Source organism: Mirounga leonina, unplaced genomic scaffold, assembly GCF_011800145.1.
Source record: "Mirounga leonina isolate KUSES-001 unplaced genomic scaffold, KU_Mleo_1.0 Mir_180, whole genome shotgun sequence".
NCBI classification, from domain to species: Eukaryota; Metazoa; Chordata; class Mammalia; order Carnivora; family Phocidae; genus Mirounga; species Mirounga leonina.
Genome location: NW_023270469.1, coordinates 963179 through 976929, shown reverse-complemented (window position 1 = coordinate 976929; position 13751 = coordinate 963179). Strand labels below are relative to the sequence as shown.

Here is a 13751-nt window from a genome sequence, read left to right as displayed (position 1 = left end):
CGGGGGGCCAGAGCCAGAGGGACGAGGGTCACCGCGGGGCCCTGACCATGGACATGGCCGGGGGGCCAGAGCCAGAGGGACGAGGGGACACTCGACTGGCCGTTGCTGGCCTGGACGGTGGAGGGAGGGGCCATGGGTGCCTGGAGAAGCCCGGAAGGACGAGGAAACAGATGCTCCCTGGAGCCTCCAGAAGGAAGTAGCCCTATGATGCTGTGAGACTGGCCCAGGAGGCCTGGCCGGTCTTCCGACCTCCAGCCCGAGTGGATGAGGGTGCTGTGTAAGCCACCGAGCGTGGCAACTGTGACAAAAACCCTAAGGGAGTCCGTGTCCCTCGTGGTGTGGCTGAGGGCTGAACTGATCACACTGCTCCCTGGAGCACGTAAAGGGGAGAGACCAGTCCAGAGACCGTGGAGGAGCATTTCCAAACAGTGGCCCTGACACCCGGTATTTGTCAGGAGTCTGATCTGAGCCGCTCAGTGAGAGAAGACCCTGTGTGTGGGGTTCTCGGTGGAAGGAAGGACAGAGCAAAGGGCTCCGAGGGGCAGAAAAGGGCTGCTATCTCTGTGAGTGCGCCTATGGAACCAGTGGCCTGGGAGACACACTTTGCGGCCAAACAAGCTTTTAGAAACTCAGCATGCCCTGTGGCTTCAGGTATTCATGACGTCCACCGGCACACTAAGGCTCTGACAAGTCCTGCAGGAAAGAAACCTGTTCAACTTAGCTGCACTCAGGACTGCCACGTTCAGGGACAGGCAGCCTCGTCACCTGATGTCCCAGGGCCTGCCCCACCTGCCCTTCACCAGCTACCTCCTGGTGTGGAGGAACTGGGAGTCTCACCTGCGCGAGCGGCTGACGTGACTCACCTGGCCTGCAGGGATTTTCCCAGGCCACCACGCGATCGCAGGCTCCCGCATCCCACCTTCAAACGTGGTCTGCTTCCCGCACAGAAAGGGGCCGTTGCTACCACCTAGGAAGACAGAGTCGTCACGCACCAGATGCCTATCCTGAGTCCCCAGGGTGGCACCCACCCTGCTGGCCACTCGCTTTCAGGAGCTGTCCGTCTGTCACAGCCTGCCCGCCACCTTCCTGGCCCCTCAGGAATGACGCTCAAGGTCAAGGTCACAAGGCCTGCAGATCGTGTGGCAGTACTGCTGTGTCCCTAAGGCAGTGCGACCGCTCAGAGACAACGTGACCACTGCCGTTGGCCAGAGGGGCAACACGGGTCCCAGGGAGCCCTGATGGGGTTCACGGCTGCCTGCAAGGCCCATGTAACTGAGACATTCGCGTCTTCCCGCGGCCCGTGTGCGTGTGGGGAGCCTGATTCAAATGTGTCGGCCCCTGGGTGCCCCGGCGGGTGCTCCGTCGAGCGCAGGGCAGGTTCTGTTTCTGAGAAGTCCCACTGTGAACCACGCGTGTGGAAGGGCTGGGGGGCAGGCAGCCCCGGCCAGGCTGGCTCGCTCCCAGAGCCCAGGACAAATGGTGCCCTGCTGCCTCCAGCACCAGCGGCCTGGAGCTCCCGCAACCCCGGCCCCCGTGACAAACGGGAGGGCTGTTGTCCCTCCCGGGCCGGCCCTGAGCCCCGCCCCCACATGCGCGCGGGCAGAGCCAACGGAAGAGCAGCGAAGTGCGCATCAGGGCAACGAGCAAGCACAGGTAGACGGAACGCACACGCGAGAGAATCGCGCCACACAGCGAGGAGGACCGATGTGGCTCCTTCTGGGGGCTTCATGGGTCCCACGGGTGCTGACGAGGGTCCACTGCTTGTCCTCCTCTATTTCGCATGCTATGAGGCGAGCGTACGGATTTACATTCTTACAACTAAGCACGTGGATTTTGTGTTTGTGAACCATTCCATGCTTTAGGCACGAAGATGGGACACTGAAGCCCAGGCCTGGGAGGCTGGTGGTCCAAGCGAGGGCTGGCCATCGGGGGCTCTCGGGGCACCGAGCTGGGTAAGCGTAGCAGGGACAGAGGCATCCAGCCAGCCCGGGGCCTTTGCTGGGGGGCGGACAGAGGGTGTCGCCCTCACCTCTGGGACCATCAGCTGTACGGGGAGAGCCTGCGTGAGGACAAGATCCCTCCATGGGCCGTGGACGGCACTCCTCGGGACCCCAGACCAGCCAGGCCCAGACTCTGAACTGTTGTTCTGTCGCCAACATGATTCCTTCTCAGCTTGAGCCCATCTGACCCCGGAAAACCAGCCGTAGGAGCCCCCCCGACTGCAGGGTCCCCCGCACCTCCCTACCCAGCCCTGTCCCCCTGGGGTTTCCTGTTCCCCGTGGCCTTCCTTCCACAGCCCTCTGAGTGACTCAGGGCCCTGCTTAGGCCCCAGCCCCTTAAAGGAAAATGGGACAAAGAGACGTGCCCCCGGGGGGGGGGGCGACTTAAAGGACACGAGGGTGGGACCTCCTTGCTCAACAAGATAGAACAGCCTGAGAGCTTGCTGAGCAGCCCCAGGGGGTCACGGCCCTGTGGAGATACCGTCGTTGAGCCAAGCCAGCACTGTGGGGTGGGGGGCTGGGTCCCTGCTCTCCTAGACACCACTTCCCATGAGGTCTGGAGACGCTCTGGCCTTTCAGGAGAGAAGAGTACTCCATGTATTGTGGGTGTTGGTGGCCCCTGCCGGTCTCCTGTGTGACAGTCTGTTCCCACCAGACTAGGGCCCCCAGGAAGGAGCGGGTGTCTCCCTCATTGGACAGGCCCCAGGCTGGCCCCTTCACACTCTAACCAGGGTGGGTGAGTGGCCCTGATGGAGCCTCAGAAATCCCAGGGTCCCAAGGGCAGCCCCATCCGCAGAGGCGAGGGTGCGTGGAACACTGGCCTTGTTTAGGAGCAGAAATGAGGGCAGCGCCGTTGTCAGACGTGAAGAAAACAAACGTGTTCTCTGTGATCCTCAGGTCCCGAAGAAGCCTCATGATTTTCCCAACACTGTCGTCGATCTCCCGGACAGCATCCCCGTACCTTGGGGAGAAAGGGCGTCAGTGAGCAGTGAAGTCACGACTTCGGGAATGGACAACACAACGGACTCGCTGAATTCAAAGAGGGGACGAAAAGTCCAGTTCCCAGAGCTAACCCAGGACAGAACCAACCACACCACTACAACCCTCCTCCCACGAAGGCCGGGCTCATGGACAGCTTCGGGGAAGCAGGGGGGCTGCTGTCTCTTTCCGTGAGAGGTAACTGAAGACATAACGGCACTGAGCGCCCCGTCCCCGGAGGTAATCAAGCATGGCTGAACCCTCCAGGTGGGAGTCCATGTCTCTACAACCAAGGACTCACCGCCCTCGCCGGCTGGTGCCCAAGAAGGGCCGAGAAGCATAAACAGGTGCGTGAGTGGCATCGATGGCCCAGTAGAGGAAGAAGGGGCGCTGAGCCGCCTGCTGCCTCTTCATGAAGTCCAGAGCTTCCTGAGGAGAAGATGCCACCTTTGTGTGCCCAGAGGCCAGCCTCCCTCATGCGGGGCCTACCCAGCCCACGCTTCCATTACCTGCAAGTACACCTGCGTGAGGTTGGCTTCCCCAGTCTTCAGATTGATTGGAAATTCCTCATAATATCTGAAAATAACATAGACGCAGACAAAAATCAGATCTTAGAAGACCAAGAAAGCCTCCTTTTCTGTGATTTCACAGGCAAAGTTACGGGCCTCGTTCACAAGAAAGACGAAACGCGAATGTGTGTGTAAATGTCACTGAGGCTGGCCCACGGCAGCCCCCCCATCTGGGAGGAGCAACGTGTGAGGACAGGGAGGCTGGCAGAGGCGGGTGTGTGGTCACCCAGGGCCGGGGGCAGCTCACGGGGCGTAGGCGCTCTAAGCTGGCCAAGTCTGCGGCACCGCGAGCGTGCCAGGGAGCCCCGAACCACGCTTCCAACGGGGCGCGTTCTCTCTCCATGAGACTGCTATGAAAATGCAAGGGCCTGACCCCGCTTTCTGGCCCATGATGCACAGCAGTAACTTCCACCAAGGGGCGCCTGGGTGGCTCGGTCGTTAAGCATCTGCCTTTGGCTCAGGTCGTGATCCCGGGGTCCTGGGATCGAGTCCCACGTCGGGCTCCCCGCTCGGCGGGAAGCCTGCTTCTCCCTCTCCCACTCCCCCGCTTGTGTTCCCTCTCTCGCTGTGTCTCTGTCAAGTAACTAAAATCTCAAAAAAAAAAAAAAAAAACCCCACAAAAAACTTCCACCAAAAATGTGAAATACAAAAGGAAGGAAGGAGGAAAGGAAAATCAAGCCACACGAATCTGGAGACAGACCGGGGCCGACCCCAGCAGGGCCACACTGCAGGCTCTGTGAAGGCAGGCCCGCAGCCAGTCGGGCGCACGGGGAGCCACTTGGCTCAGACAGCAGAGTGCTCCTGGCAGGCTCCTGAGGAAGGGGGCAGCCCCGTGGGCCCCTAGCACGTGGCCCACAGGCCAGCCTGGTGCAAACGGCCTCGAAGCCAGAGCCCAGGGCCGCTCAATGGCTTCAGGAACCAAACCTCAGAAGCTGAATGAACATGGTGCTGTGTGAACACGCCTTGTTCAGGGGAGGGTCTCGGTCTCATCGTATTGCTAACCTTTTCAAGGTTAAAGCCCCTGCAGATGTGGCTTAAGCAGCAACCCTAAGCCGCAGGTCCTATAAACCGCGGGCAGAGCCGCCAGCCGACAAAGCCAAGCGCTGGTGTGCTGGCACACCAACGCTGGGAGCAGGTGGTTCCAGAACCTCCGACCCGCTCCTAGAGCAGCACCAGAGGGCGGGGCTGGGCTCTGCTGTCTTCAGGGTGGGGAGGGAAGGGACCCGTTACCTGCCGACCATCTCCCAGTCCCTGTACACAGGGATGTTGGGCCTGGCCCTGTTGTCATAAGGTCCAAAGTGACAGTTGGGGGATCCAAACCACTCGTCGAATCCATGCTTCAGGGGGTGGAACTGAGGCCTGTGGCCCAGATGCCTAGAAACAGGAACCCAGGACACTTTAGGGACCCCTGCTCAGAGGTACCCCAAAGTCCTGAGCACGGACAACTCCTTGCCTTCACAGAACATTTCAGGGAGCAAGTGTCCCTCCCGGGCCCTACGTGTGCTGAGCCCCAGGCACCCCGAGACCTCTTCCTCCAGGCAGGCACCAGGACCCCACTCACCCCCGTCGAAGTCGAGGGCCCTGGCCACACAGGGTGTCCAGGCACAGAGGAGCACTCAAGCATCCCTCCGGAATGCTGGGAGGGGCTCTGGGAAGACACATGGTGAGCTATCTCACACCCACCAGAACCCACCCAGAACTCTGAATGCAGCCCCATCTCCATGCTCTGCTTGCTTCCTTTTTTCATTAGGACGGTTCTGTGGGTTCAGCTTTCTGAGATTGTGAGGAAGGAAATGTTCCAGGGAAGTAGTTACCAACCTCTCGGGATAAGGTCTTTAAGAGCCTCTTCTCCCAATTATGGATAATCACGCCCCAAAAGATGGATGGGGGCTCTGGGTGAGCTGACCGCCCCAGCCTGGCCTCATCACAGACGGGGACAGCGCCAGTGACTCAGCACCCTGGCCCTGCACGGGGATGGGCGGGCCTGCAGGATGACAATGGCCATGCTCCCCAGCCCACGCTCTCTGTACTGCGGGCATCAGAAGCCCAGCACTCCCACCCCTCACAACCCTCCCTTTGTCAGTTCTGCCAATAGGAGGTGCCCATGGGAGGGGCCAGCAGTCCCTGAGCACAGACCCGTCTGCTCTTCAGAATGCACAGTGCAGGTAGACGGGGGTTTTCCACTCCGGCCACGGGCTCTTCGGTAGCACGGCAACCCCACTGGGGCAGTGGGCTCACCCCTGTGTCTCACGGCCACACAAGCTTGAAAGCAGAGTCTCCCTGCTCTGCTGCCTCTGGGGAGGCCTTGGAGCAGGTAGCCAGAGGGCCCACCTGCCTGCTCAGAGGTGCTCCAGTGGCTCGTGTGGATCCCTGGGCGCTGGTCACTCGGTCAAGGAGGGTGCGGTGTGGTGTAGTGGGGAAGGGTGGGCCATGCGGGGCCAGAACCAAAGTGCCCAGCGACAGAGTCTAAGAAAGACGCCAGTAGGTGTGTCTCTTGGGGCCTCGGCTGCCACGGCTGGTTCTCAGACGCTCTGCCTCCCGACTGCCACGAGGCCAACGCCGGCCTCTGGCCTCTGCAACCCCTCCGCCAGGGGCAGGAACATCGGCTCTGCTGGGCCTTCTCTCTCTGCAGATACCTGTCAGCTCTGCGCTTTGCACTTCCTCTCCGCGTCTTGTGTCTGCCCGGGCTTGCTGCTCCAGTGTGGTCATGTCTCCCCAGCCACGCCAGCACCGGCCGAGAGGGGTCACACTGGCTGAGCGTGGCATTCCAGCACACCCACATGCACCAGCTCGATGGCCTCTGCTTAACACAAACAGCCGACCGAGGTCTTGCTTATGCTAAGCCGTCAACTCAGAACAGCAGCGGGGCCAGCGCTGCCCTCAGGCGAGCGGGAGCGGGCAGCCGGCTGCGGCCCCTGGGACCAGGGCAGCCAGAGCTGGCTCCACCCAGCCCCAAAGTTGCCCAAGCCCAGAAGTCTGGCTCTGTGGCGCTGGGCTGGGAGGAAGAAGGTCAGGAAAGTCCACAGGCCTGTGATGGGACCCCGCCAAGACTGGGACCCCCACCCTGGAAGCCTGCTGGACCCAGGGCAGAGCTGCCAGGCCGGGCATCACAGGGCCCTTCCCTTCCGTGGGCTCCACCCAGACACGGCCCTGGCTGGCCTCGTGCCCGGCCTCTGCCAGTCTCCCCGGGCTTTCCGGGCACTGCCCGGAACTGTGCAGGCAGCAAGCACCCTCTCAGCTCTGCTTGGCCGCCACCACCTCGTCCAAGCACTGCTCGGCAGGACGGCTCCCAGCGAGACTCGGGAGCGAGGAAGCATTCGTTAGGCGGCTCCTGGATCACCAGGATTCTCTAACGATTAGACTACTGTTCCGGTTTCCGTGGACCTCCCACGGCTGTGACTACTGTGTTGTGCACGGGACGCGGCCAGGGCGCTCATCCTCGAGAAGGCAGTGCCAGCAAGCTGCGGAGTGGCTGAGGGCAGAGGGGCCACGGTGCAGGGAAGGAGGCGCAAGGAGGGCTGGACATCAGAAAAGGCTCCCCAGAGACGGTGGGCTTGCTCTCTTCCAAGAGCCCCACGGCTCGGGAAAGGGAGGAGAGAACGTGTGACCTTCACATCTTCCATCCGGGGCTGCACATCTGGGGATCCCCATTGAACCTGCTCATCGCGGCATGCACAGCACGCACGCGCACCCCGTGGCCTCTGTGGTCACGACTGCGGGTCCGACGATCCCACACCAAGCGACTGTCCTTCACCTACTCCCGGCTGCTTCTCCGCTTCCCCACCAGACAGAGCGCCTGCGCTCGCCGGCCGGCTGTGCCCGCCCCGCAGGAGCGTCAGGACTCACCACTTGCCCACAATCTTGCTGGCGTAGCCGGCCCCCTTCAGCAGCTCGGGCAGCAGGTGCTCCTCGTCTGGGACGCCGCCCACGATCTCCTGCGGCGTGTAGGCTGCAAGGGCAATGCAGGGTGTGCGCACACGGGGCTGGCTCCCTTGGCTTCCTACTCTGGAGCACGACCGTCCCGGCACACTTCCCGCTCTGAGCCCCGGCTGCTGGGCAGCCCCAGGGACAGAACGCAGCCGGGAAGGAGTGGTGCCTGTCCAGCCTGTCCTCGGCAAAGCAGCCGCCCGACTCTCCACCGAGGCCCCGAGAAGACCAGCACTCAGGCCACCTTCCTCTTCACTTACTTACGACACACGGTTTCTGACGGAGGCCTGCTCTAAATGATGGGCTACACCCACACAGAGCCTCTGAGACTCGGGAACGAGCTGGTGCTCGCTGAGCCAGCCCGCAGAGGCCGGGTCACATGTGAGGACGGCGGCAGACACCCCCGCCCGCCCGGCCCCCCTCACCGTCCGGTGCCACGGGAGCTGCCCGTGAGTACCACGTACCGTTTCTTGCGTGCCCGTTGGTGGTGTAGAAGCCGCTGCGGATGGGCAGGCGTCCCGTGAGCAGAGCTGCCCGCGCTACATGGAGGAAACAGAAACATCACGGCCTCCGTGAGGCTCCTGCTGGCGTCTCCAGAGAGCCTGGTGGGCACAGCGCCTGGCACGGCAGCTCTCGTGCCCCCCCACCGGCCTTCCTTCTCCTCCTTGGGGGAGCACGTAAGGAGTCTCCCCAGCACAAGTGGTTGTCCTGGGAGGAGGGGGCACTTGTCCTGAACCACCCACAGCCGCTCTGCTCCGGGAAGGAAGAGCAGGTGCCATGAGCAGCGACCTCTGCCCCCAAACCCCTTACATGCTCCGTGCTCTTGGTGGCCTGTGGCAGCATGGAGTCCAGGTGCTCCAGACTGCTGGGGCCCCGATGGGAGAGGGTTAGGGCCGCACCCGCCTGCCGGCCCTTCTGGTGCTCTGCTTGGAAGGAAGATGGGTGGAGCCCGAGTCCTGGTCCCCGCTCCTTGCGCCCACGGGCCAGCCACAACTTACATGGCGAGCACAGCGGGTTGGCTGAGTAGAAGTTTGGGAAAAGCATCCCTTCTGCGGCCATCTGGTCCAAATTCGGGGTCTCTCTGGAAGGTTCTCCATATACCCCCAGGTCGCCCCACCCCATCTGCAGAAGACAGCATGGAGAGGTCGAACAAGCCTACTTCCGTCTTGGGGGAGACGTGAGAGATAAGCCAAGGGCTGCCCGCCTTGCGCCCCACAAGCCACAGAGCTCCCACCACACCCCCGTGCCTGGCATGGGCTGTGGAGCGCCGTCAGCTGGCTTTGCTACGTGCACCCCGCTCAGTGGAGATGCCCATGTGCTCGACTGCCTCTCAGCCTCTGGTGCTAGCATCTCTGGGTCACGGGGAACCAGCAACTCAGAACACAAACCTACGTACCACATAAAGAAGCAAGACCTCTGAAGTGTGTTGTGCAAACTCAGATTTGAAGACAAGCGGAAAGGCTCCCCACCAAGTGAAACACAACATGGCCACACGACTGGGCTGTTCCCCTCCCAGGTCTACCCACGAGAATGGGAAATGAGCACCACGCAGAACTACATAAATACATGAATGTCTGCGGAGACATGACTGACGACAGCCCAGAGCAAATGCACCAGGCGTCCAACAGCTGCTCGGTGGACACACAGATCGCCGTCTATCCACGCGGTACCGCGCTGAACGTCATGTCTACTCAGAACCTGTGCACGGCCTTGTATTTGGAAACACAGGTGCAGGGGCACCTGGGTGGCTCAGTCAGTTAAGCGTCTGACTCTTGATCTCAGCTCAGATCTTGATCTCACAGTCGTGAGTTCAAGCCCCGAGCTGGGCTCCACGCTGGTGGAGCCTACTTTAAAAAAAAAAAAAAAAAAAAGGCACTGCCGGTGTAATCAGCCTGGATGAAGACTCACAAATCCGACTGCTGTCCCCATCAGAACACGGAGAGGCGGGACACAGACACAGGGGAGCCGTGGGAGGGCAGGGGCTGAGGGACACGGCCACAGGCCAGGAGCGCCAGGAGTCCCCGGAGCTGGAGGCGGCAGGAAGGGCCGCCCTCCAGAGCTCAGGAGGGGCCGGCCCTGCTGCCACCCTGACTTCAGACTCTGGCCTCCAGAACTGGGGCAGGAGAGATTCACTCCTGTTTGTGGTCAGTGGGGCTGCCCCAGGAAGCAGCAGACGTGCACTGAACGACGCTGTGGGCCAGGACCAGACATGAAGACTGCGTGCCGTGGGGTTCCATTTTCGTGAAGGGCCAGAACAGGCAGGGCCAGAGGGTTGGGAGGTGGATCGTGGGAGCTGGGGGAGGGGAGGCAGGTGCCTGCCAAGGGGCACGGGGCTTCTTCTTGGGCCGATGGACACGGCCTGAAGTGGACTGTGGTGGCTGCACAGTGCGCTGAGCCCACGAGACCCCGCGGACCTGCCCATCTAAGCCAGTGAGCGGCCTGCAGCCTGCACGATGTCCCCACACAGCTATCCGAAAAGTGCAGGCAGGGCACCTGGGTGGCTCAGTTGGTTAAGCGACTGCCTTCGGCTCAGGTCATGATCCCGGAGTCCCGGGATCGAGTCCCGCATCGGGCTCCCTGCTCGGCGGGGAGTCTGCTTCTCCCTCTGACCCTCCCCCCTCTCATGTGCTTGCTCTCTCTCATTCTCTCTCTCAAATAAATAAAATCTTAAAAAAAAAAAAAAAAAAAAGAAAAGTGCAGGCAGCCTGCAGGCCCCGACCGCTCTCCTGAGTCAGCCAGGAGGCGGTCCCTCTGGCCTTTCAGCTCTGAATTCCTCTGGGTGTGGTTTATTCTGAAGTCTGTGAAACGGCTGTTCTGTTCTGTTCTGTTTGGTGACCACAGGCGCAAGCACAGAATAAGCCCCTGGAGGAAGGTGTGGCCACAGGAAGGATGGAGGATAAGCTTGGGGGCAGAAAAGGGACACTGTCCCTCAGTGACAGGAGTCTGTGAGGCCCCACACAGGGAAAAGGTCCCATATGTCCCAGTCGGGGGTGGGAGGGGCTGAGAGCATGGCCCGAGCCAGACCCAGCAGGCCGAGGTGCAGGTGGAGGGCGGTGCAGGTGGAGGGCGCGGCTGCCTCTGCCCCGAGGCCACGGGACTCACTTCCCTTCCTGGGATCCACCTTTCCTTTCACTAGAGCTGCTCACTGCTGGCTGTGAGGGGTCATCCTAGGCCCTCAGACTCGCATCAACATGCATCGAAGGACATACACGGTCTGCTCAGTGGCTTGGGTGCTTCAGGCTGGGGTCTCGGCCTGACAGGCCCACCACAGTCACACAGCGGCCGCTTCTGTTTAGCCCGACTTCACACCCCCCACTCCTGCCATACAGATAAGGACCCAAGACACAGCCAGCACCCGGGCACTCGGAAGTGGGCCTCTATCCCCTTGCCCAGCAGCCCCGTCTGCTGTGGAGAAGGGAGAAAAGTCAGCTCCACCGAAGAGACCGTGCTCAGCATCTTCTAAACTCATTTAACAGCCATCTGCAGGGGACCCGCCTGGTCCTGAGCGCACACCGAGGAAGAGTGAGACAGCTGCTGTCCTGGCCCTGAAGCCCCCGCGGCCAGAAGCCCCACCCTGGCCCGAAGCCCCCCAGCCCTGGCCTGTCTAGCAGGAGAGCCAGAGTTTCTATTTCTGCCCAAGTCACTGTGTGTTTTCTGTCAGTTGTCACCAAAAAGTGCGAACTAAGTTGCGTTTGCCAACCAGGACAAAAGTCTTCGAGACTTCTTCGCATATCGGCTGTTAAACAACCCCAAAGCCACAAGGAGGAACCTGCACAAGAGAGGCCCGGCCCCAGTCCTGGCCCTCGCGGCCGGCTGTTCCGGTTCCCTGCTGCCCGACGTGGGCACCCAGGCCAGGGGTGGGGAGCTGCCCATGAAGCCCCCTCAAGAAAAGCACTCCCAGGGCCGGTCCCGCACACCACTCAGGACCTCTTGGGCCTGAACCAACGCTTTCAACAGAAACACTACCACCTGTATACATCTGCGTTTTCCAGCAATCCCATAGAAAAGGCAAAAGAAAACAGAAAAGGTTCATGTATTTTAACCCTGTGTACCCGAAATGCGATCATCTGAACACGCCTTCAACACGAAACACTCCCGCCACTGGCGAAGAAACAGGCAGCTGGCTGTACACGAGGTCACCGCGGATGGGAGGGCAGGAATCGGAAAGGCGAGCCATCGCGGAGTCTGGCCTTCGGACACTGCTCCAGCGGCTCCCGCGGGGCTCGGCTTGCAGAAGGCCGCCCCATGGGCCGGAGAGCACGCGTGTCCAGGCCGTGTTGTTGACGGGGCCAGCACCCGCGAAGTCTCCCCGGCAGCCACCGGGGCAGGGTCTCCCGAGGAGCCTCAGCGCCTGCTCCAGAAGCAGCCCCGCTCTGAGCGCGCTTACAGGAGTAGAGAAGCACGGTTGCTGTCATCCCCGGGGAGCCAAACTACGACGGAAGGCTAGCATCTTTCAGGATTACCTAAGAACCCTTAACTTTCCATACGAAATCGTTTTAATAATGAAGTTATTAAGTGAGAAATTTTACGCTCATTTCCTTGAACTAAGTCTTCGGAACCTGAGCATCACAGGCAGCTCTCCTCCGTGCTGACCTGCCAGGACGGCCCTGGTCCAAAGGCTCCCGTGAGGCTCTCTGCTGGCCTTTTGGGGAAACTCTGAGCCATTCTTACTGGAAACGCTTCTGACTCTAACTGGGGGGGGGGGGGCTCCACACCAACCGCTTCTTCGACTTCCCACAACCCAGTTCTACCCCATCTACCAGGAGCTAGCATCAGACCCCACAGGCCGGGGCTCGGTGCCACAGACTGGCCCCTCTGCAGACGCCGGCCGCACGTCCCGGGCCTCCGTACTTTTTATTTTTTTTCCACTTTTAAACAGAAGCTCCACACCCAGTGCGGAGCCCAATGCAGGGCTTGAACTCACAACCCGGCGATCAAGACCTGAGACGAGACTAAGAGTCGGGTGCCTCACCAGCTGCGCCCCCAGGCCTCCACACTTCTGCCGGAACTCAACCACTTGCTGTCACAGCTCACAGTACCCAGAATGCACCGTACTTCCTATTCGCAGTTTGTCATAAACGATGTGACTCAGGAACAGCAGACGGAAAAGATGCCCAGGCGAGGTGAGGGTAGGGGGAGTCACACTGCCAGCAGATGCCATCCCTTAGGGTTTCGTGGAGGTGTTGCTGCAGAGGCAGGGCTGATTAAATCACCGGCCGTCGGTGACAGAACTCAAGCTCCAGCCCGGTGGCCTTCCCTGGAGGCCAGGGCCAGCTGAAAACTCCTCTCTAACCATGCCTCAGCCCCTCTGCTGACCTGTCCTGAAGCTCGCCAAGGGCCTCCACTACCAGCCAAGTCACATGGAAGCTCTGTTATCACGGCGGGGTCCTTCCAAGGGTTTGAGGAGCGGACGCCGGGACAGGTGACAGGGCCTGAAGGGCACCAAGCGCCTGGGCTGCCCCTGCCCCTGCTCTACCCTGACACCTCACACCAAGTTCAGAACCTCCATTTCACTCCCAGCTTCTGTGGATCAAGAGCACCGGTGACAAAGTCACTGAGAGACAAATGACAGCTCAGTCCCCTGCCAGGCATCCTGCTAACCTCTGCAGGGCCGATCCATCAGTGTGACCAGAGTGGCCACAGGCCCGGGGCTGCACACTCACGCAGCGGCGGACACTCCTCCTGCTTCAAGTCTTCCCAGACCCAGCGAAACCTGACCTATGGCCAGAATTCTCTGCCAGCCCGAGCAGCCGACCAGGGAGACGGCAACAGCCCCAGGCAGGGCACATCCTGGATGCCAAGAGCAGAGAGCGACCTTCAGGGCAGGCAGGCCCTGGGTCCCGGTCGGCTCTGCACCCCTTCCCTGCCCCAGATACCTGGGGCAGAGTGTTGGGGGGGATGGCAAGGTGACCAGGGGGTGCTGGAGAACTGGCCTGGGCCGCCGCTCTGTCCTTCTGGAGTGGGACAGACGGAACAGTGGAGGAGTCCTTCCCTGGGCAGCCTAGACGTGCCTACCGTAGTCCAGCTCTACCAAAGTAAGGCTACTGATGGCAGGGCCAGGATCTCACGGCCCCTGGTGGGTGCCACACAGCCCTCCCTCATGTCCTCCCCTAGGGCCCATCTCCATAGGCCACCCCATCTATGTCCGGCCACCTATGACCCTCCCCCACTCAGGGCCCTCCCCTCCTCCCCCACGGCGCCCCCCCACCCTGCCGCATTCACGGCCCTTCGCCCCAGGCTGCCCCCCCAGCCGTCCCCCCTCCACGGCCCTCCCCCC

At 61.4% G+C, this 13751-nt stretch overlaps 1 protein-coding gene across 3 annotated transcripts in view; it reads right to left on the bottom strand.

The window, feature by feature from the left end:
- The window catches only part of GALNS (galactosamine (N-acetyl)-6-sulfatase), a 25985-nt gene that overhangs the window by 11576 nt on the left and 658 nt on the right, over positions 1–13751 (bottom strand). For all 3 annotated transcript variants that reach the window (XM_035024604.1, XM_035024605.1, XM_035024603.1), the window contains exons 2-9: positions 8473–8596; positions 7939–8013; positions 7394–7496; positions 4778–4921; positions 3488–3554; positions 3280–3407; positions 2822–2961; positions 864–967 (exon numbers count right to left, since the gene is read on the bottom strand). In XM_035024604.1, coding sequence (XP_034880495.1) covers positions 864–967; positions 2822–2961; positions 3280–3407; positions 3488–3554; positions 4778–4921; positions 7394–7496; positions 7939–8013; positions 8473–8596 — 885 coding nt within the window. The remainder of the gene's footprint in view (positions 1–863; positions 968–2821; positions 2962–3279; positions 3408–3487; positions 3555–4777; positions 4922–7393; positions 7497–7938; positions 8014–8472; positions 8597–13751) is intronic.